The 24,762-nt window shown below is 41.6% G+C and overlaps 1 protein-coding gene across 3 annotated transcripts in view; it reads right to left on the bottom strand.

The window, feature by feature from the left end:
* The window catches only part of brd1a (bromodomain containing 1a), a 54,752-nt gene extending 36,930 nt beyond the window's left edge, over positions 1–17,822 (bottom strand). Inside the window, exons 1-2 of one of the 3 annotated variants that reach the window (XR_011882987.1) lie at positions 17,105–17,560; positions 7,690–9,074 (exon numbers count right to left, since the gene is read on the bottom strand). Coding sequence is in view for 2 of the 3 variants with exons in the window: in XM_072241837.1 (XP_072097938.1) it covers positions 7,690–9,056 (1,367 nt within the window). In the remaining variant the exon portion in view is untranslated. Of the gene's footprint in view, positions 1–7,689; positions 9,075–17,104; positions 17,561–17,800 lie in introns of those variants that run through there. The other 2 variants (XM_072241837.1, XM_072241836.1) reach the window with 2 other exon arrangements.
* Positions 17,823–24,762: the final 6,940 nt, after the last annotated feature.

Genomic DNA, 24,762 nt, shown 5'->3' with positions numbered 1-24,762 from the left:
CCTTTAAGGTCACCCCGAAAACCCAAATTTTGACTGTCACATATACTAATCTTTACTTTCTTTGATTAATTTTAAAACTTTAATCATCCTTGTTTTAATATGTTGAAGATGTGAATAAATGTTTTACTGACATTTTAAATAGCAACTGCAACATTAGCACATGCATACTAACATGCAATGTAAATGAAAAAGGATCTAGTGCTTCTCCAGTATATACGAAGAATAAACTCTTCTCAGACTTCCAACCGAGAACAAGTATCAATTTTAACCGACATTTCAATAACAAATTCAGCCATCTTCATCAGGGATGTTTTCTGGGCAGGTCTAGAACAGTGATATTTACACCCCCATCATCTGTCCCTCCTGATTGGTTAGACCTCATCCAATCAGATTTCTGCTGTCCCATCTTGTTTACAATCAAATTCCAGTTCTTACTTAGAGCTAGACTTTTGTCTTTGTTAAAATTCTTTTCCTGTAGTTTTATTTCAATGGCTTCCTTCACCAGGTGGTTCCAAAAGCCATTGGCACAGCACAGCAGTTTTGAGCCATGGAAGTCAATCTTATGATCATTGCACATGCAATGTTCTGCTAACACCGATTTCTCCAAGTAACCCAAACAGAAACACCTCCGGCGCTCCTCGATGCAGGTTTCCACCATGCGCCCTGTCTGGACAATACACTCTGCTCCGCATTCACAGGGAATCCAGTAAATGCCAGCCGTCCTGAATCCAAGGTCATCTTTGACCCACATAAGCCATGATTTGAGCTTCCTTACAGGTTTGTGGATGGTATTAATTCGATATTTCTTCAGCGGTGGATCTGTTTGGGTTACCTGGAAAAATTGACAGTAGCAGAACATTGCATTTGCAACAGTCATAGGATTGACTTTAACAGTACAAAACTACTGCACCACGTCAATGGCTTTTAGAAGGGAAGCCATTGAAAAAAAACTAGAGGAAAAGAATTTTAACAAAGACAAAGGTCTTGTTCTAAGTAAGAACTGGAACTCAATTGTAAATGAGGTGGGACAGTGGAAACCTGATTGGATGAGGACTAACCAATTAGGAGGGACAAAGGATGGGAATATAAATACCCATCAGGGACTAGCTATCCCTGATGAAGATGACAGAGTCTGTCATAGAAGCATCGGTTAAAATCAATATCTATACTTGGCTGGAAGCCTGATAAGAGTTTATTCATGCAATATAAAGTTATTTTTGCAATGTGGAGGTCACTGCAGCAAAACATTTAAGAGGATGGAGTTTTACCTTCTTCCTCCAAAATCTCTTGGTGCCAAAGGCCCACACTGACTCACAATCAGCAGCACTCCCAAAGGCCTGATTCACTGTCAACAATAGATTTACTATAAAAGCATTAGATGATGATGGAAGAGTTCTTGTCTTCAAGTAATGTGCATTTCACAAATACTCATTTTCTACATTTATAATGTAAAATTCCATATACATGTGACGTTAAGCTATAGAAAACAATCTACAGGTGTCCCCCGCTTTTCGAATGTTTGCTTTACGAAACCTCACTGTTACGAAAAAAGGCAGCGCGCGGAAAAAGCAACAGCTCTCCCCCGGAACAGCATTCTTGCCAGCATTGCTTAAACACGTGCGTGTGAGCAGCCCTTAGCAAGATGAGTTCTAAGGTATCGGAAAAGCCTAAAAGAGCTCATAAGGGTGTTACACTTAGCGTAAAACTAGACATAATTAAGCATTTCAATCATGGTGAACGAAGTAAGGACAAAGTGAGTTTGTCTTGTGGAAGTTGACGAGGATGATGTTGAAGAGGTTTTGGCATCCCATGACCAAGAACTGATAGATGAAGAGCTGATGCAATGGGAAGAGGAAAGGGTAACAATCGAAACTGAATGCAGTAGCGAACGGACCAAAAGTGAAGTCGTCCAGGAACTGAACGTGAAGCAACTGCGTGAGATTTTTGCTGCAATGATAAAGCACGACTTTAATTTTAAATGGGTATGTCGGTTTAGGGCATATTTGCAGTATGGTTTGAGTCCTTACAAAGAACTGTATGATCTAAAAATGCGCGAGGCTAAGCAGTCAAGCAAGCCTTCCACATCAGCCACAGCAGACGACGAACCTTGACCTTCGACATCGAGGTAGGCAGTCATAGGAGAAGATGACCTGCCTGCCCTGATGGAAACAGACGACACCCCAGTGTCCCACCACCCCAATCCCCGGGCTGTGGACAGATACTAATCCGCGAAGAATGCAGCAGTAACCAGGAGGCACCCAGCACAACTTGAAGAAAAAAAGCCAAAATAAACAAGCTAATTAATTAGGTGCCGCCTGGCACGTAAATGTCAGCCCAGATCAGAGGCGATTGCCAATTGCGTCGCCTCTGGTCTGGGCCAACATTTACATGCCGGGTGGCACCTAATTAATTAGCTTGTTTATTTCGGCTTTTTTCTTAAAGATGTGCTGGGTGCTTCCCGGCTGCCGCTGTACCCCTGCATGCTCCGTGGATCAGTATCGGTTCACTGCCTGGAGGTTGGAGACTACTGCACCACCCCAAACTCCGACGACTCAGACTAACACACCATCCGCGCTGTCTTCCCAATTCCGGTAAGTGATACTACACTGTACATACATTATTTCTACTTTATACTGTATAGGCTGTGTATTTTTATGCATTATTTGGTATGATTTGGCAGCTTCATAGCTTAAAGGTTACTGGAGAAAGTGTTTCTGCTGAGAGTGCTTGCGTGAGATTTTCACACGGAGAACAGTGCGACAATGATTTGGAAAAGTATTTCTACTTTATATAGGCTGTGTATTCATCATATCATTCCTGCTTTTACTATATGTTACTGTTATTTTAGATTTTATGTGTTATTTGGCATGATTTGGTAGGTTATTTTTGGGTCAGCCAACACTCAAAAATTTTTCCCATATAAATTAATGGTAACTGCTTCTTCGCTTTACGACATTCCGGCTTATGAACCGTTTCATAGGAACACTCTACCTTCGGATGGTGGGGGAAACCTGTATTGTAACTGAAGACAAAGCTATTTTGTTAAAGAGGAATCTAAGGGTTGAAGAAACAAAAAAGACCAAGGTAACATGCCTGAACAACTGGCGTCCTGTCGCATTCACCTCAATAATAAGCAAATGCTTTGAGAGGCTGGTCAAGGATTACATCTGCAGCTTGCTACCACCCAAACTAGACCCCCTACAATTCACCTACCAACACAATTGATCAACAGATGACGCAATAGCCACTGCTCTACATACCGTCCTTACACATCTGGAGAAGAAGAATGCTTATGTGAGAATGCTGTTCTTGGACTACAGTTCAGCATTCAACACCATAGTTCCATCCAGGCTCGACAAGAAGCTCAGAGACCTTGGCCTTGACCCTGCCTTTGTGCAGTTGGATCCTGGACTTCCTGTCAGATCACCAGCAGGTTTTAAGAGTGGGCTCCCTCACCTTCAACCCTCTGACTCTCAATACAGGAACCCCTCAGGGCTGTGTACTGAGTCCTCTCCTTTACTCCCCGTATATCCATGACTGTATCCCCACCCACAACTCCAATCTGCTAATTAAGTTTGCTGACAACATCACACTGATTGGCCTTATCTCAAACAATAACGAGGTGGCCCACAGGGAAGAAGTCATCTCTCTGACATAGTGGTGTCAAGAAAACAACCTCTCCCTCAATGTCACAAAAACAAAGAAGCTGGTTGTGGATTATGGGAGGAATGGAGACTGGTTAACCCCTATTGACATCAATGGTTCTGGGGTTGAGAGGGTAAACAGCGTCAAGTTTCTCGGCATCCACATCACTGAGGTCCTCACGTGATCTGTACACACCGGCTGTGCCTCTTTCACCTCAAACAGTTGTGGAAGTTTGGCATGGGCCCCCAGATCCCAAGAACTTTCTACAGGGGCACAATTGAGAGCATCTTGAATGGCTGCATCACTGCCTGGTACGGGAATTGTACCTCCCCTAATCGCAGGACTTTGCAGAGAGTGGTGTGGACAGGCCAACGCATCTGTAATTGTGAACTTCTCATGATTCAGGATATTTACAAGGACAGGTGTGTAAAAAGGGCCCGTAGGATCACTGGGGACCCAGGTCATCCCAACCACAATCTATTCCAGCTGCTACCATCCGAGAAGTGGTACCACAGCATAAAAGCCAGGACCAACAGGCTCCGGGACAGCTTCTTCTACCAGGCCATCAGACTGAATAACTCACTCTGATTTGAGTGTACTCTATACTACATTGACTGTTCTATTTATTATAAATTACTATGATTGCACACGGCACATTTAGATGGAGACGTAACATAAAGATTTTTACTCCTCATGTTTGTGAAGAATGTAAGAAATAAAGTCAATTTAATTCAATGGGACAGGTACAGGAAATAATGGAATAAAATTCAATGCTAAACATACTTATAGTACCTACAAAGAGTATTCACCCACCCACTTAGAAGCTTTCCTGTTTTATTGATTTACAACATTGAATCACAGTGGATTTAATTTGGCTTTTTTGACACTGATCAACAGAAAAAGATTCTTGTGTCAGTGAAAACAGATCTCTATGAAATGATGTAAATTAATTACAAATATAAAACACAAAATAATTGATTACATAAGTATTCACCCCCCCCCCCTTAACATGACACACCAAATCATCACTGGTGCAGCCAACTAATTTTAGAAGTCACATAACTAGTTAAGCGGAGATCTGTTTTTGGAGACTTGCAGTCAAGGTGTTGCAATTAATTGTGGTAAAAATACACCTGAATCTGGAAGATCCAACTGTTGTGCGTCAGTATCCTGGCAAAAACTACACCACTGACACAAAAGAACACTCCGAGCAACTCCGTGAAAAGGTTATTGAAAAGCACAAGTCAGGAGATAGATACAAGAAAATTTCCAAGTCACTGAATATCCCTCAGAGTACAGTTAAGTCAATCATCACAAAATGGAAAGAATATGGTACAGCTGTAAATCTGCCTAGAGCAGGCCATCCTCAGAACCTGAGTGACCATGCAAGAGGGGACTTGTGAGGAAGTCCACGAAGAGACCTATGACAACTCCGAAGGAGTTACAAGCTTAGTGGCTGAGATGGGAGAGACTACACATAGAACAAGCCCAGGTACTTCACCAGTCGCAGCTTTATGGGGGAGTGGCAAAGAGAAAGCCGCTGTTGAAAAACACTCACATGAAATCTTGGCTAGAATTTGCCAGAAGGCATGTGGGAGGCTTTGAAGTCAGCTGGTAGAAAGTTCTATGGTCTGATGAAACCAAAATTAAGCTTTTTGGCCATCTGACTAAATGCTATGTTTGGCATAAGCCAAACACCGCTCATCATCAAAAACACACCATCTCTTCTGTGAAGCATGGTGATGGCTGCATCATGCTGGAAGGCTTGTGAAGGTAGAGGGTAAAATGAATGCAGAGAAATTCTGGAGTAAAAGCTGATGCAGTCTGCAGGAGAACTATGACTTGGGAGACTTGTTTATCGGTAAAGCAATGACCCCAAGCATAAAGCCAAAGCTATACAGACATGGCTTTAAAACAACAAAGTTAATGTCCTGGAGTGGCCACATCAGTGTCCAGACCTCAATTCAATTGAGAATTTGTGACTGGACTTGAAAAGGGCTGTTCACTCACAATCCCCATGCAATCTGACAGAGCTTGAGTAGTTTTGTAAAGAATGGGGAAAATTGCAGTGTCCAGATGTACAAAGCTGATAGAGACCTATCTACACAGACTCAAGGCTGTAATTACTGCTAAAGGTGCATCTACTAAATACTGACTTGAGGGGGAAGAATACTTACCCAATCAACTATCTTCTGTTCTATATTTGTAATTAATTTAGATCATTTTGTAGAGATGTGTTTTCATTTTGACACAAAGACTCTTTTTCTGTTGATCAGTGACAAAAAGTCAAATTAAATCCATTGTGATTCAATTTTGTAAATCAATAAAACATGAAAACTTCCGGGGGGGGGGGGGGGGTGAATATTTTTTATAGGCACTGTAATTCAACATCTATGGAGGGAAATAATTAATATTTGGGTTTCATACATAAAAATGAAAGTGAACAACCTTATTAATGGTACATCTAACTCTGACAATACCAATACTTTGTTACTATTGAGATCAATAGGGTTTCATCACCAAAGATACCATCCAATTATAATTAGATTTGTTTTACTGGGAATCCCATTATTGAACAAAGATGATATGGATTTCAAAGCTATCTAAAAATAAATGTGAAATATTTGATATGGGAGAAATATTCCTGTTTGCAGTGTTTAATAACAACTAGAATGAGAAACAGGATTATCGTTAAATTTAATAATTGTCATTCAACTACAATTTGCTTTCCCTCCTTTAAACACTAACAATTTAAGTTATCGTCAATTAAGCTGTTTGTTTCCTTTTACATCATACTATGGGAACTTGCTTTATATTTAATCTGTTACTTATTTTCCTTATGTGAAACAAACATAGAAAGACCCAAGTACCCACTGAAAAATTCATCACCAAGCTACATTGCCACTACCCAGAGGCCTTCTAATAATTTGTCCTCAGTAAAGGAATGAAAAACGGTTTTAAACATACAACTGCCAGGAAAAGCAACATCTATACTGAAGTTTGTGCATGTTGTCATGCTCAGTATATTATGATTAATCAACATCGTGTGTGTTCTGTGGTGTTATTTTCTCTCAGTGATAATTTGGACATTTTTCTAAGATTACTGGATTTTTCTCTTACTCTCTCCTAATGTCATTACTGTATCTCCTAATCTGTTCCTTTTCTGTCACATTTTCATTTTTTTTCCTGCTTATTTCAGCTATTTCTTCAGTATTTCTCTTCAAGCAATGAGAGCTGCAGAAGTGAAAAAGGAGAATAGACCAAAACACCAGCCTTAGTCAATCCAAACAAAATATAATGGTACACAACTCTTTTGTCTGCATAGGTCTTTTCAACTGGCAAGAGGGATAAAAGACAAGACCAAGAGTAAGCATAATGGACAGCACAGCGAGCAAAGCTACCACCTCCAGTATGAGATACCAGGTTCAATTCCGACCTCAAGTGCTATCTGTGTGGAATTTGCATGTTCAATGTACGTCTGCATGGGGTTCCTCTGAGCACTCTGGTTTCTTACCACATCCCAAAGATATACAGGCTGGTAGCTTAAATAGCCACTGTTAAATTGTTCCTAATGAATGGTAGAATCTGAGGAGGAGTTGAAGAGAATGCTGAGATCAATCTTCGATTTGTGTAAATGCTTAATGCACTCAGTGGACCAATGGATCTGCTTTCCAACTGTATCTTTGACTAACAGCTACCAGAGGACATACAGATTCAAAAGGTTGGTGATGACACAAAGTGACTTAATTCTAGGCTGCTATGGAATTACGCTAAAAATATTTAAGATCTGGTTAGGCTGCTGTTTTTTTTGTGCAATATAACTGATTCAGCAGCGACATTAGAAAACTGGCTGTAGAATCCGATTAACCCATAGTGGTACAACTTCAATAAAAACTAGAAAGAGATTCCATGACAAAAAGACGAAAACCATAAAAGCAATTTTTGACAGATACAACATTTTCATTTAGGTTTATTCCATTCGTTATAGATTTCAGCGTAAGACTTTCAGTTGAAAATCAGGTGATCATTTAACAAGTCACTCACCCATCTGGTTGAATGCACGGAACAGATACAACAGGCACTGTAGTACTTTTTTCAGTTAAGAACTTCTGTGCCTTCTTTGTCTTCTGCCTTGTCTTACATTTAGCTTTTGTTGCCTTGTTAGGTGAATCTTTTCTACATAAGCCGTTTTTTAGTTCAGCTGGCTCATAAATGTTTAGTGGCCTCCTCACACACCCTGGAGGTGTATGCACAGCACAGAAGGCAGTCTTTTTCACATTGAATGTCGTTGTTCCATTGGATTCAGTTTCTTTAACAGGCTCCATTTTCATGTACAGACCTGCTTGCTGAGCACATGTTACATGGAATGCTGTGTAACAATTTGCTTTATGGCACTGGATACAAGCACCAAGCCCTTTCTGTTTGCAGAGGTAGCATGTCAGTTTCCACCTAGCTGCTGGAATGTTCTTGACACCATCAATAGGTTCTATGAATACAGTGTTAGCAAATCCAACTTCAGGAACCCACAGAGCACATACAACATGTCCCCACTGATCATCCTCAGTTTTCTTGAAAGCACCACCCTTATTTGGGCACAAGATACATTCAACAGATCGAGATGATGATTGCAAGCAACGACGGCACAACCACTGCCCTTCAGGTATATATGGAACTCCATAGCATTCCTGATGCACTGCTAAATTACACATGTCGCAAAACAATATTACATTACTGTTTTGACATTCTCCATCCATGCATATACAACAAACAGCATCTTCATCAATTAAAGATTGAGGATCACCTTGATTAGAATTTTCAAAGTAAGATTCCTTTTCCAGTTTATCCATTAGAAACTCAAACACATTTTGTGAAACTACACTCAAACCATCACCTTTACGCCTTTCATTTATCATTTCCAACCATGCGTAATCTTCCTCATCCATATCATACTCAACTTCGTTATTGAGCTCCTCTGCGGACTTCTCAATGAGCCGATAATAAGACGAAGGTCGACGAGGAGCAGAAGGTGGTTCATAATCTACTATCCTAAATCGTGGCTCCGGCAATGTGTTTACTTGAGTCTGAGCACCATGTGTACTTTGACTAACAGCGTCCTTCTTTTTAACTCTATTGGATTTGCACCTTTTAGTCTTTACAAAAACGGGTGGACGTTCACTGTTTTCTTTGTTGCTGTTACATTCAACAATTTCTTGGGCAGTTAAGTCATCTTCTGAAATTATTTCCAAAGGATCATAAATACTAATCCGGTGTAACCGTCCATCAATTTCCATTTCAACCATTCGTTGTGCTTGAGCGTATGTCAGCATTTCACGGCTTGGCGAATGCTTCAACTTGCAAGGTGAAGCTGAGCGCCTTGCTGTCCCTCGTTGACACCTTCCTTTCCTCCTCATTGTTAATAATGAAGACAGCTGAAAAAAAATTTAACAAAGTCAAAACCTCCAACTCCTGTGTTAACAAGTTACAAAACATTGCAAGAACCTTAAAGTTAAATTGGACCAAAACCATTAAAACCTTCTTTTGCCTGTAGAAAATTTTGCAGCCTAGCTATATCCAGACTGAATTGCAAACTATTTTTTTTAATGCATTTGGCAATCAATCTTACTGGATCATAGTCAGGTGTTGCAGTGGACATTTCAAATTGATGAACATTAAAGCAAATATTAAATAAAGTGTGAGAAATTGGAATTAGACTGGTCAGATATTTTTGGCTGGCAGAAATACAAAGGTCTAAATGACACTCAGTCATAAAATTTCCAATGATCCTGATTTCTATGACCTTAAATTACTCCTTGAGGAGGAAGAGGAAGCCATAAAACTTTACAGCATAGAAGGAAGCCATTCAAACTAATCTTCGCTTATTCTTCACTAAAGCCTTTCAAATCAGACCTTACGGCCCTACATTCTCCTCATAGGATTGCAAAGCCCTTATTTCAAACATTGATTCTATTTTCTCCCTCAAAATTGCCCAATTTCAAGGCAAAACATTTTATGCTCTAACAATCATTGGTTTATTTCTCCCCTCACCATCTTGGTGATAATTCTGATTCTTCATTGATTAGAGGGTCAAGATTTACATAACTTTACAAATTAAGTGTCTTCCCTTCTCTGCTCCCATAACTATATACCTGCACTTTCTTATTACCTGATTTCCCACCTCTGATGGCAAAACTGCCTGCTATACTCTATACTTTGACTAATCTAATTAATAGTTTGTTTCACTGTATTAATATCCCCAGAGAAGGCAGAAAATCATGTTTTATTAATGCTTTAGCAACAAGCAGATCCAGTAAACAAATTTTAAAGTATAATTATAAATCAATTGCATACACTAAATTCAGTAAATTAAATATATCTGACACAAATATACAAGCGCAAAACAATTTAAATAATAAGTAACATTCAACATTTTTTTCTCAAAATTGAGATTATCTATTTTGATAAAAGAAAAAGTGAGCATTTGTTAAATGGTGAGGGAATGAGTATTGTTCAAATGGAGATGGGTGAGCTTATACTGAATACCAACATGCAGGTCAAACTGGGTAAATGCTACATTGGTCTTTATTATGAGAATTGCACTTGGGAGTACTGTGAAGAGTTTTAAAATTTGTATCCCCAAAAAGGATGCTCTTCCCATAGAAAGAGGAATGAAGATTCAGTAAACTGATTGGCTGGACAAGGGCGATATTAAGGAGTCTAGATTGTGTTCATTGGAATTTAGAATGAGGTAGTTTTATCAACTGACAAGATTGTTGAAAGACCTAGTCGACAGATTAAATGCATGAAGGATGCTTCTCCTGATTGAAGAGCCTAAGACCTGGGACACAGTTTAAGAATAATGCTATTTAGCACTGAAACAAAGAAAGAAACTCTTTACTTTAGCGTTACGACCATTTGGACTGCTCTATCCTAAAATGCTGAGAGTGTAAATCACTGAGTTCAATAAAAACAGACTGAGAAGATATCTGGATGTTAAGGAAATACGGCGGATGACTGAGGCTGAAGATCAGCCATAACCTTAATAACAGACAAGATGCAAAGAGCCAAATGGCCTACTGCTTATGCTACATTTTTTTTTATATATGTTTGCAACTAGCAAAGATATCCTGATTTTTACATATTCTGCACTAATCACTGGAATGGGTAGCTAATACTTTTTCCAAATTATACTGTTCCTTACCAGACTGCCTACTATTCTTTAAAGTTCACTAGTGCTTGAATTTAGCAGCAATAATTCTCAAGTACCCAGTTTTCATGTGCGAAGTGACATGAAGATAGTCAACTGAGAAAGCCATCACATTTAAGCATTACGCCACCAAACATCGATGCTGATTTCTCTGATAGGGACACTCCAGTGATGTCCACTAACAGCAATTTCCTCCTGAATTCCAGGAAGACCAAAAGTCAATAAAGATTTGACGTGACATCTAAAACTTTAACAAACTTCCATAGGTGTATAGTGGAGAGAATATTGACTGGCCGTGTCACAGCCTGGTATGAAAACACCAATGCCCTTGGACTGAAAATCCTACAAAACGGTCCAGTCCATCATAGGTATAGCCCTCCCCATCATTGAGCACATCTACCTGGGAGCACTAACCATAATCAGGGACACATACCACCCAGGTCATGCTCTCTTCTTGCTACTGCCATCAGGAAGAAGGTGTAGGAACCTCCGAACTCACACCACCAGTTTCAGGAACAGTTACTACTCCTCAACCATCAAGCTCTTGAAACAAAGCAGATAACTTCACTTGCCCCTTCACTGAAGTGTTCCCACAATCTATAGACTCACTTTCAAGTACTCTTCACTTCAAGTTCTTGATGTTTATTGTTTCAATGCCTACTTTGAAAGGGAGAATATAACTACAGTTGTGAAGAACCCTGCTGCATTCAGTGACCTCTGTCTCGGAGACCGATATTAGGCTATGTTTAAGGAGAGTGAACCCTCGCAAGGCGGAAGGCCCTGATGGCTCTGAAAACTTGGGCTCTGAAAACAGCTGGTAGGAGTATTCAAGGACATTTTCAACCTCACACTGCTATGGTTGAAAGTTCCCATCTGCATCAAAAAGGAAACATCATACCAATGCCTAAGAGTAATGTGAGTTGCTTTAGTGACTATCGCCCAGTAGCACTCACATCTACAGTGCTGAAATGCTTTGAGAGGTTGATCATGGGTAGAATTAACTCCTGCCTCAGCAAGGATTTGGACCCACTGCAATTTGCCTATCACCACAATAGGTCTATGGTAGATGTAATCTCAAAGGCCCTTTACACAGCGTTAGATCACCTGGACAATACAAACACCTATGTCAGGTTGCTGTTCGTCGACTATAGCACAGCGTTTAACAGCATCATTCCCACAGTGCCAATCAATAAGCTACAGAACATGGGCCTCTGTACCTCCCTCTGTAATTGGATCTTCAACTTCCTAACCTGAAGACGGCAATACTTTATATTTTATTGTTGCCAAACAATTGGTACTAGAACGTACAATCATCACAGCGATATTTGATTCTGCGCTTCCCACTCCCTGGATTACAAATATTAAATATTAAAAATAAAATAGTTTAAATTAGTAACTATTAAAAATTTAAATTATAAATCATAAATAGAAAATAGAAAAATGGCAAGTAAGGTAGTGCAAAAAAAACCGAGAGGCAGGTCCGGATATTTGGAGGGTATGGCCCAGAACCAGGTCAGGATCCCTTCAGCAGTCTTATCACAGTTGGAAAGAAGCTGTTCCCAAATCTGGCCGTATGAGTCTTCAAGCTCCTGAGCCTTCTCCCGGAGGGACGAGAGATGAAAAGTGTGTTGGCTGGGTGGGTCATGTCCTTGATTATCCTGGTAGCACTGCTCCGACAGCGTGTGGTGTTAAGTAAGACCAGGGACGGAAGATTGGTTTGTGTGATGTGCTGCGCCGTGTTCACGATCTTCTGCAGCTTCTTTCGGTCTTGGACAGGACAACTTCCATACCAGGTTGTGATGCAATCTGGACAGATTGACTATAATATCTCCTCCTAGCGTACCTCAGGCATATGTGCTTAGCTCACTGCTCTACTCCCTTTATACCCATGACTGTATGGCTAGGTATACCTCAAATACCATCTATAAATTTGCTAACGATACCACGGTTGTTGGCATAATCTCAGATTAAGATGAGAGGGCGTACAAAAGCGAGGTATAGCAACTAGTTGAGTGGTGGTGCTGCAGCAACAACAACCTTGCACTCAAGTAAGAAGAAAGAGCTGATTGTGGACTTCAGGAAGGGTAAGACAAAGGAACATGAACCAATCGTCATGGAGGGATCACAAGTGGAGACAGTGAGCAATTTCAAGTTCCTGGATGCCAAGATCTCTGAGGATCTAACCTGGTCCCAAAATATCAATGCAGCTATAAACAAGGCAAGACAGCGACTATACTTCATTAGGAGTTTGAAGAGATTTGGTATGTCAACAAATACACTGAAAAACTTCTACAGATGTACCGTGGAGAGCATTCTGACAGGCTGCATCACTGTCTGGTATGGGGGTTGACTGCACAGGACTGAAAAAAGCATCAGAAAGTTACAAAATCAGTCAGCTCCATCTTGGGCACTCGTCTCCATAGTACCAAAGACAACCTCAAGGAGCAATGCCTCAGAAAGGCAAGTTCCATTATTAAGGACCCCCATCACCTCTTTTCATTGTTACCCTCAGGAAGGAGGTACAAAAGCCTGAAGGCACACACTCAGCAATTCAAGAATAGCTTTTTCCCCTCTGCCATATGATTCCTAAATGGACAGGGAACCCATGAACACTACCTACATATTTATCCTTTTTTTTTAAATATACACACACACAGTCATTCATATACAATCATCTACATTATCATGTATTATTGTATTGCTGCTAAGTTAACCAATTTCACAACATACGCTGATGATAATAAACCTGAATCTGATTTATTATCACTATTTCTTTTTGTGTTTGCGCAGTTTGTTGTCTTTTGCACACTCGTTGGACACCCAAGTTAGTGAGGTCTTTCACTGATTCTGTTATGGAATTACTGAGTATACCTGCAAGAAAATGAATCTCAGGATTGTATATGATGACATATATGTACTTTGATAATAAATTTATTTTGAGCTTTTGAACTTTGCAATCTGCCACAAATTGTTGCACCAGACACAAACCCAGACTCCCTAATTAAAAAAATGTTTCTTCACAGAAGATAAACTAAATTAAACACCAACTACAAAATTCAAATTTGTAAATCTATCAAGAAAGATTCTGTTTATTTTTGGCCTGATTTCCTCAAACAAGATTACTTTTTCAATAAGGACAGATTAAACAATTTTAACACATCAATCAACTTAATTTGAAAGCAATTTGCAATACCAAGAGAAACCTGGACATATTTAGTCATTTAGCGAAACAAAAGATAAAGAATGTGTAGGCACTTCATGACTGATCCTACATCATGTTTACTTCTGTCTAAAAACAGAACCTATGTTCTCACTTAATGACTAAGTTCAAACCCACAAACAAAAATATTGCTGTCCTATTACATGCAAAAAAAATTTAAATCCCTCAAGATCTCAAGCCAACATCTGCAATTTTGAACAACCAGTAAATCTATGCCAGAATTCCCGAAGTATTCAATGAGAATACGCACAAAGTACAGCTATGCTGAGTGTATTAACATTAATTCCATAGGTATACTGATACAATATCAACACCTCTGCTATGTAGACGATACAGTCCTAATAGCAAACAGTGAAGTAGATTTACAGAAACTGGTATCTACCATCAACACAGAGAGTGAAAGACTTGGCCCAACCTTAAACAAAAAGAAACTTAAGTAATGGTAATATCAAATAAACCTGATATCCCAAACTGTAGCAACACACATAAAAATTGCTGGTGAACGCAGCAGGCCAGGCAGCATCTATAGGAAGGGGTACAGTCGACGTTTCGGGCTGAGACCCTTCGTCAGGACTAACTGAAAGAAGAAGAACTCTTTCAAGTTTGCGATCCCAAACTGTAGGATCGTATTGGGAAATGAAATCCTGGAACAAGTTCACAACTTCATGTACATTGGATCATGGGTAACATCTGATGGCAAATGCAAAACAGACATAAAAGCAAGAATAGCAATGGCAAGAACAGCATTTACAGAAATGAGAAACGTCCTAACGAACAAGAAAATAGCAACCAACATCCGCCTTAGAACTCTCAGCTGCTACATTCTTCCTATATTGATGTATGGCTGCGAGGCATGGACCATCACAAATGCAATGGAAAAAAGAATCAATGCAGCAGATGTGGTTCCTCAGAAGAATGCTATGCATATCATATACGGACAGGATAACCAATGAAGAAGTTCTACAGAGAACGAAAATAAAACATACATTACTTAAAAAAAAAAATCAGAAAAAAGCAATCAAAATTCTTTGGACACATCATGTGAAGAGAGACATTAGAACATTTAGTTACAACTGGAAAGCTGGAAGGAAAAAGAAGCAGAGGCAGACAGACAGAATGAAAATGATAGATGGAATAACATCATGGTTAGAAACAGGGGAGGCAACAACTACAATTCAGAGGGTCAGGGGCCGTGATGCATGGAGAGACACGATCGCCCACGCCGAACAGCAAGGCACCTGAATGAATGATACTGATAACATACAGCTTCCATTCTACATCATCTCTCAATATTTGTACCACAAATCACTTAGATGTGGGTAAAACTTGACACTACAATAGAAGAGAAATAAAGCTAAAACCTTAGGTTGCGTGTACTTGTCACCAACTCAATGTTTTGCAAGCTACATTAGAGGCTTCCATGTCCAGCTTCCAATGACTTGCTTGTTCCAACTCAAGAATGTTAATTTCAGCATCACATTTTCCTTGCTAGCATGTAGTTTAGCTCATCTGTAGTTTAACCACCTCTGTGATAAACAAGCAGAATAAGGTAAAAATGCCAATAAGGTACAAAACAATGATGAAGTTTTGAGGAGTGGGAGGTCATCTAGTAAAAGAAATGTAAAAATAGAAGTCTAGAAAGAACCAAGGAATTGATGTGCACTCTACTTGCCAAAGCTTAGTGAGATATTGTTTTATTGGTGCAGTCTGCTAAATTAATGTAATCAACCAAACAGTTCCGAAAACTTATTCAGGAGAATTAAGCCTTAAAACATTAGCAATGCTTGAAGGCACAAGTCTGGTAATAGCTGGGTTTTGAACTTTCTACAGTTGACCTCTAAGAATACATTTTACAGATAATTATAACTTTTTTGAAGTTAGGCTACAATGGTGGATAATTTGAAAACATTCCAGAAAGAGGTCTTTCATTCTAACAGGATGAAGTCTCAGAAAAAAATACATCAGATTTCAATCTACATTCAAATTATGCTTATTAAGCATTGTTAAAACACACAGCTGAGCTCACTGTACATTCAGCCCCTGTGATGGAGAACACCAGGAACATGGTTGGGGGAGGGGGTGGAGAAGAACGGAACTATAGATCTAACCCATAAATCAGACACAAGTTAGGCTCATCTGATCTGATCAGTTTCACCTCCAGGGCCAAATAGGCTTCATCACAGTCCCACAACATGCCATCAGGTAGACAGGTACAAGAGCCTCATGACTTGCACCACCAGGTTCAAGAAATTATGACCCCTCAACCATCAGGTTCTTCAATAAAAATTAATCACTTGCCCATCCATTGAGATGTTCCCATAACCAATGGACTCACTTTAAGGACTCTTTATCTAATGTTCTCCTTATTATTGCTATTATAGAAATGATGGTTCAAGGATCAGAATTGTGCTTTTTCAATGACTTGCATGAAGGGACAAAATGTATTTCAATATCTCATCTCTTAATCTCACGTACTCGTTACTCATCACTATTTACTTATATTTGCATTTGCACAGTTTGTTGGCTGATCCTGTTAATGGCTACTATTCCACAGACTTGCTGAGTATGCCCACAGGAAAATGAATCTCGGGGCAGTATATGGTGACATGTATGTACTTTGACAATAAATTTACTTTAAACTTTCAACCTTTCAGGCGGGCCTCAAAATCTGGGCTCTCTCGCCGACGGGAAGAGCCGGCCAACCCGGAAGTAGGTCCCGGCCGGGGCCCGGGGCGGCGCCGTGACGTCACTGCGGCAGGAGCGTCCCCGGGCCTATTTGAATGAGCGGCGGCAGCGCGCCCAGGCGACACGCCCGATATCACCCACCCACCAATAAACCCCTTACTGTACCTTCCGCCCCTCCCCCACATGCCCGCTGAGCTCCGGTACTTCCCCGCACTCCGGGAGGTAAACTCGAACTTGCCGCAAAAAAAACTGCGACTGAAAACATGGCGCCCGACAATAACCAGGAGCCAACCGTCGGCGCAAGGCAGCAAGCTGAACGGCAGCGACCCTCCCCTCAGGGCCTAACTTACCGCCTGTCAAGAAGAGCTTAAGGGACGGTGTTCGAAGCCGAAGAGCCCCCGACTCCACTCGGAAGGCGCTCATGAAACGGGCGCCGCGCAAACACACACACACACACACACCAGTCGCCTTCCTCCTCCTCCGCCGCCGCCGCCGCCGCCTCCCTCAGCCTGGACTCACGCGCCGCCGCCGTCTCCTCCTCCTCCCGCTCCCGCTCGCGCCGCGCGGCCAACTGTCACCAAACGCGCCAATGTTCGGCTCGCGGGTGCCGCCACAGCGGGAGCCTGTGCGCGCGTTGGGTGCGCGTGCAAGCGCGGTGCGGTTTCTTTCTTTCTTTCCACTCCTTCCCTTCCCCCTCCTTTTTTTCGCTTCCACTTCTTTCTCGAAAGCTCTGTTGCTGTGTAAGTGTGTGTGTGTGTGTTTTTTTCCCTTCCCCTTCTTCAACAACAATGCACCGTTTCGGTTACACAAGACGTCGCGGGCGCTGACGTCAGGCGCAGACCCCTGCTGGCAGCCAACCACCGTTGGCTAAGTGGCCGCGAGACGGGGGAGGGGGAGCATGCGCGACCAATCAGCGGGCGGAGATGGCGTCGCGGGCGATCGCTCGCCCTTTTACCGCCCGTCCTGGGCAAGTCAAGGCCGGGTTGAAAGATGTCTAAGTGTTATTTGGCACAGTAGTATCTTTCATTATACTCTTTTTATCAGACCTGTGTTTCCTACGGCGTGGAAAAGTGCTCAGAACGCTGAAGGGCCGGAGCCCAATGGCGATTACCGGAAGTGAGCCGCGGGGGTCCTGCCGCCCGCCTCCAAACGTTGCAGTGCTTCATTCAGGGCGGTGCATGTCGCGGTCGTGACCAATGGGAGTTCTGGTTGACTGGGGCTCTTCCTGACCTTAGACATAGACTTGCTTTGCAGCATTGTGTTGCGTTTGTTAATTTGCGGGCATGTTAACAAGATTGCAGAGCAGCTTGAAAGGTGATTATTCCTGTACTCATATTTTGGCATAGGTGATTAGAACATTCAAGGTACATTTATTATCAAAGTATGTATGCAGTATACAACTCTGAGGTTCGTCTTCTCAAACAGCCACAAAACAAAGAAATCCATGGAAGCCGTTCAAAGAAAAACATCCTCATCACTTTGATGATAATCAGAAGACCCGGTGCCTAGATGGAATATTTTCATGAGACCTTGTGAAAAGATGTTGATTGTAAAAGTGCTTACGAATTTGTTATGATTAGTCTCTTTAACCAAAGAGGATAACTTCACTTGCCCCAACACCAAATTGTCCCCACAACCTATGGACTCACTTTCAGGGACTCTTCATCTCATGTTCTCGATACTTATTGCTCATCTATTTATTATTTTTTCTCTTGTATTTGCAGAGTTTGTAGTTTTTGGCACATTGGTTGTTTGTCTGCCCTATGGGTGCAGTCTTTCATTGATTCTATCATGGTGGCTGGAATTATTGAGTATCCAACAAGAAAATGAATCTCAGGGTCATATACAAGACCATAAGACATAGGAGTAGAATGAGGCCATTTGGCCCATCATGACGGATCCTTTCCCCAGCTTTCTCCCAGTAAGTTTGATGCAGTGTCCAATCAGGATCCTTTCAATCACTGCCTTAAAGACACCTAACAACCTGCCTGGGGTAACACATTTACAAATAAATAAAATATATGTACTTTGTACATGTACTTTGACAATAAATTTACTTTGAACTTTGAATTTTTGTTATATTTTCTCGTGGCAGTGTAGGAAGTAATTTGGCCTGTCAAGTCAATGCTGCCTTGATGAGGATTTCCCTGCTTATTTTCCTGTTATTCCATTTTACTTGACCATCAACCTCACCCATTTCTCCTGTCGACTGGCTGTGCTATAGGGAAGATACAGCAGCCAATCAACCTGCCATGTTTTAAGAATATGGAAAGAAACATCACCTGCAGAAACCCACATAATTACAAGTAGAGCATACAGACTCCACACTGACAGTTCTGCAAATCCTGTAAATCTGAAGTGAAACCAGAAAAATACTGGAAATGCTCAACGGGTTAGGCAGTATATGTGAAGGAATATTTCCAGATTGATTGCCCAGAACTCAGAATGAAAGAAACAGTTGATTAGTTGATTTTAACTGTAGAGTGGATAAGCGATGGGTTGGACTAAGGAAATGCATGTCAGTTGAGTCCAATGGATGAGTTAATAGGCAATGTGCTGCAATAGCAGGGCAAGATATGCAAATTGAATGGGAAAAGAGGGCAGAAAAAATTCAAGCTAATATCAGAAATGAATAATTTAAAACAGAAATGGCTAGTCAAATACAGACAGATTAGAGAACCTAGAAAGTTGCAATGCACCCAGCTGTTCAAGTTTGTCCCCAGTTTGTGGTTGCTTCACAAGTCAGCACTACCTGTTGCATTATCAGGAAGTGGACTCTACAGGATGTTTCCTCTACTTGCTCATTGCTTGTCTTGCCTTTCTAGAGGTTTCTGGTCTTTCTAGTATGGAAGTTGGTCCTTGTTGATCAGTTTGTCTGTCTCTTGGATCAGTCCTGAATTTTTTCCAAAGTCAGAGTTGAAGTCCTTAGCCTTAACCATGACTTCCAGAGTTGGCATGTATACGGTGATGACAGTAGTCTACCACTTCCATGTTGGAGAGAATAAAGGATCATTATGCATTCACTCATCCCAAAACAAATGTGTACCGAGTTTGAATAATGCTATACAATAAGACATTATCTTGTTGGTGGAGCTCATTATGGAAGAATGAGCACTTTATGGACTGCAAAAGCCCAGAAATAAGCTCAAGGTAGTAAAAGAAGTTGGAAATCAAGTACATACATGGAAAAAGTACAGACATCGAGCACTGTTATTGAAAGATGATACAAGATAACTATAGGGACCAATCTTTGCAAGGAAGATGTCCAATTCACAAGTGTGAGAGGAAAATCTTAGTAATAAAAAGTAAAACCATACAATAGTGACTTGCTTGATCTTCTTTTTGACGAGAGTGGGAAAGGTAGGACAGTGGATGGTGCCTACATGGATTTTAGTAAGGTGATTAACAATGTCCTTCCTGGGAGGCTAATTCAGAAGATTAAGATGCATCGGGTTCATGGCAAATTGGCTATTTGGATTCAGAACTAGCTTGCGTATTGACAGAGGGTAGTGGTTGAGGGGACTTATTCGAGCTGGATATCTATAATTGGTGGTGTTCCACAAGGATTGGTGCTAGGACCTCTGCTGTTTATGATGTATAGAAATAACATGGAATGAATTGTAGATGGATGGGTTAGTAAATTTGTGAATAATTACTAAAATTGGTGAAATTGTGGATAGCATAGAAGACCGGCAAAGAATACGGTGCAATATAGATCAGTTGCAGATGTGGGTAAAGAAATGGCAGATGGAGTTTAACTCAGATAAATGTGAGGTGTAGCATTTTGGCAGGACAAAGGCAAGGAGACAGTCCATTGTTAAGGGCAAGATTCTTAATGTTGCTGAGTAGAGAGATCTTGGGATCCAAGTTCATACACAGGTTAAGGCTTATGGAATGCTTGCTTGTATTAGTTGAAGCACTGAGTTCAAAAGTCAAGAGGTTATGTTGCAACTTTACAAAAGTCTGGTTAGGTCACTTCTGGAGTATTGCATATAGTTCTGGTCAACCCTAGTATAAGAAGGATGTTGAGGCTTTGGAGAGTGTGCAGAAGAGGTTTTCCAGGATGCTGCCTGGTTTAGAGGGTGTGCGCTATCATGAGAGGCTGGATAAACTTGGGTTATTTTCTCTGGAGCGCCGGAGACCGAGGGGAGATCTGATAGTTTACAAGATTATGAGAGGCATTGCTAGAGTGAACAGAGAATATTTGTTCCCCACGGTTCAAATGTCTAATACCAGAGGGCATGCATTGAAAGTGAGAGAGGATAGGCTCAAAGGAGATGTGAGGACTAAGTTTTTTTTAAACTCAGAGTCATCGTTGCTTGGTATGGTAGAGGGAAATACATTTGGGGCTTTCAAGAGATGTTTAGATAGGCACAAGGATGTAGGGAAGATGGAGGATCATGGGCATAGTGCAAGTAGGAGTGATTAGTGATTAGGTTGGTTTGCTTTTTAGCAGGTTCAGCACAACATTATGGGCTGAATGGCCTATTCCTGTGCTGTACTGTTCTACGTATATTAAACAATCATTCATTATGTACTGTATGCATTAATACTGGTGGCAGGGTGGAGATACGGTAAGTCTACTAAAGGAGGTGCAAGGTGCTCCTTCCCTCAGCTAGCCTGCAGGTCACCCTTGGGCAAGCTGTAGCATTTGCTTTGCCCTCCACCCCACCCCACCCCACCCCATCCCAGATCAGGGTCAGGTGAAGCCGTGAGAGCAGCCATTGTTGGATGGGCAGCTGGTGCATAATCACAAGTCCTGCTTCTGTGCAACACACACAAAATGCTGGAGGAACTCAGCAGGGTGGCAACATCTATGGGAAAAGAGTACAATGTTTCAAGCCAAAACTCTTTGGCGGGACTGGAGAGAAAAAGGCTGAGGAGTAGAATTAAAATGTGGCTGGAGGTGACAGAGAACCACCAGGTGATAGATGAAACCTGGAGGGGAAGGGATGAAGTAAGGAGCTGGGAAGTTGATCGGTGAAAGAGACTGAAGGCCATGGAAGAAAGGAAAAGTGGGAAGGAGCACCAGAGGGAGGCGATAGGCGGGCAAGGAGATGAGGTGAGGGAAGGAAAAGGGGGATGGTTGGGCATCATTACCAGAAGTTAGAAAAATAACTGTCCACGCAATCAGGTTAGAGGCTACCCAAACGGAATACAAGGTGTTGTTCCTCCAACTCAACTATGGCCTCATCATGATAGTGGAGGAGGCTATGGATGGACGTATTAGAATGGGAAGTGGAATTAAAATGGGTGGCCACTGGGAGATGCCGCTTGTTTTGGTGGATGGAGCGTAAATGCTCAGCGAAACGGTCTCCCAATCTACGTCAGGGCTCAGCGACGTACGGGAGGCTACACTGGGACACCGAACACAGTAAACAACCCAACAGACTCACAGGTGAAGTATCACTTCACCTACCTAGGACGACTGTTTATGGCTCCTCCAGTCTCTTTCACGGGATGAATTTCCCAGCTCTTTACTTCATCCCTCCCCCTCCAGGTTTCACCCATCACTTGGTGGTTCTCTCTCCCCTCCCCCAACCTTTTAAATCTACTCCTCAGCTTTTTATCCCCCTCCAGTCCTGCTGGAGGGTTTCAGCCTGAAACTTCAACTGTATTTTTTTCCTGGGTGTCAAGATTTCTGAGGATCTAAACTGGTCCCAACATATAAATGTAGTCATAAAAAAGGCAAGGCAGTGGCTATACTTTATTTGGAGTTTGAAGAGGTTTGGCATGTCAACAAATAGACTCAAAAACTTCTATAGTCGTACCATGGAGAGCATTCTGACAGGCTGCATCACTGTCTGGTATGGAGGGGCTACTTCACAGTAAAGAAGCTGCAGAAGGTTGTAAATCTTGTCAGCTCCATCTTGGGTACTAGCCTTCAAAGTACCCAGGATATCTTCAGGGAGCGGAGTCTGAGAAAGGCAGCGTCCATTATTAAGGACCTCCAACACCCAGGTCATATCCTTTTCTCACTGTTACCATCAGGTAGGAGGGACAGAAGCCTGAAGGCACACACTCAGTGATTCAGGAACAGCTTCTTCCCCTCTGCCATCTGATTCCTAAATGGACATTGAACCCTTGGACACTACCTCACTTTTTTAAAAAAAATATATGATTCTGAAATGCTGCCTGGCCTGCTGAGTTCCTTCAGCATTTTGTGTGTGTTGCTCGAATTTCTAGCATCTGTGGATTTTCTCGTTTGTGTCCTGGTTCTGTGACCACTGATGCCAGACAGCCAATCTCTGGAGAGTATTGATAATGGCTGGGGTTATGTTATTTTGTAAAGACACTGCCCAGGAGAAGACAATGGCAAACCATTTCTGCAGAATTTGCCAAGAACAATCATAGTCATAGACCATGATCAACCATGTCATATGACACAACATAGGATAATGATGAATTAACAAAGTTGTTTGTAAGTGACAGACAACAATGGACGATAATGTACACATATGAGAGAACATACCGAATCTGTTAAACAGAGGAAGTTGTCTATCTGGGCTCAGACGCAGATGGTTTGCCTACAGCTTCCTTGTACCCATCTCTTTCCTCGACTCCTCTCACCCTGGGTCCTCTTTATCCTTGATTCTATTCGTCACACATGCATAAATCTCATCACACTCTAATAATTTCAAGGTGTTTGGACAAACATATGGGGAGGATGTTAGAGGTACAGTACTGTGCAAAAGTCTTGGGCTCATGTTTATAGCTAGGCAATGCAAGACTTCCACAGTACTGTAGTAATTTTGTGTTGCATTGCACTGCAATTCTGTCACACAAAAAAAACCAACAAATTTCGTGACAAATGAAAATAATGATAAACTTTCATTCTAATAAGGGTTTCCTGTGAACTGAGAGTGGGAAGGGGGCAGAGAGAGGGGAATCAGGTTGGTGAGGGGGGAAGGGAGGGGGGAGGGATTGGAAAGCACCAGAGAGACATTCTACAATTAACAAAAAGCCAATTGCTTGGACTTAAAATAACCTTGTGTCTCAGGGCTGGGTGGGTCTGCACTTGCACCAACTCCACCCCTGGTGATCCTTCTCTGCCATCTGTTCAACACCCCTCCCGCAATGCACCACCTTCCCCATTCTCAACATCTTTTGTTCCACCAGAGTTACGAACTTTCTCTCTGCTTCACGTTGACAAATACAGTAGTGCAAACATTTTAGGCACCCAAGAGATAGATAGACTATGACAATTATTCACCCCCCCCCTTAAAAGTTTTTAATATTTTATTAGAAACATAGAAAATCTACAGCACAATACATGTACTTTGGCTCACAATGCTGTGCTGAACATGTGCCTACTTTAGAAATTACTTAGCGTTACCCATAACCCTCCATTTTTCTAAGCTCCATGTACCTATCCAGGAGTCTCTTAAAAGACCCCATCATATCCACCTCCACCACCATCCCGGCAGCCCATCCCATGCACTCACCACCCTCTGTGTTAAAAAAAAACTTACCCCTGACATCTTCTCTGTACCTACTTCCAAGCACCTTAAAACTGTGCTCTCTCGTATTAGCCATTTCAGCCCTGGGAAAAAGCCTCTGATTATCCACATCTTATGCCTCTCATCATCTTATACACCCCTATCAGGTCACCTCTTATCCTCCACCGCTCCAAGGAAAAAAGGCCGAGTTCATTTAACCTATTCTCATAAGGCATGCTCCCCAATTGAGGCAACATCTTGTAAATTTCCTCTACATCCTTTCTATAATTTGCACATCCTTCCTGTAGTGAGCACAGTACTCCAAGTGGGGTCTGACCAGGGTCCTATACAGCTGTAACATTACCTCTTGGCTCTTTCACTCAATCCCACGGCTGATGAAGGCCAATGCACCGTGCCTTCTTAACCTGCACAGCAGCTTTGAGTGTCCTATGGACTCAGACCCCCAGATCCCTCTGATCCTCCACACTGCCAAGAGTCTTACCATTAACACTATATTCTGCCATCACATTTGACCTACCAAAATGAACCACCTCACATTTATCTGGGTT

Source organism: Mobula birostris, chromosome 23, assembly GCF_030028105.1.
Source record: "Mobula birostris isolate sMobBir1 chromosome 23, sMobBir1.hap1, whole genome shotgun sequence".
Taxonomy (NCBI): Eukaryota; Metazoa; Chordata; class Chondrichthyes; order Myliobatiformes; family Myliobatidae; genus Mobula; species Mobula birostris.
Note: the sequence above shows the minus strand (reverse complement) of the source record. Positions and strands in the feature narration are given on the sequence as shown.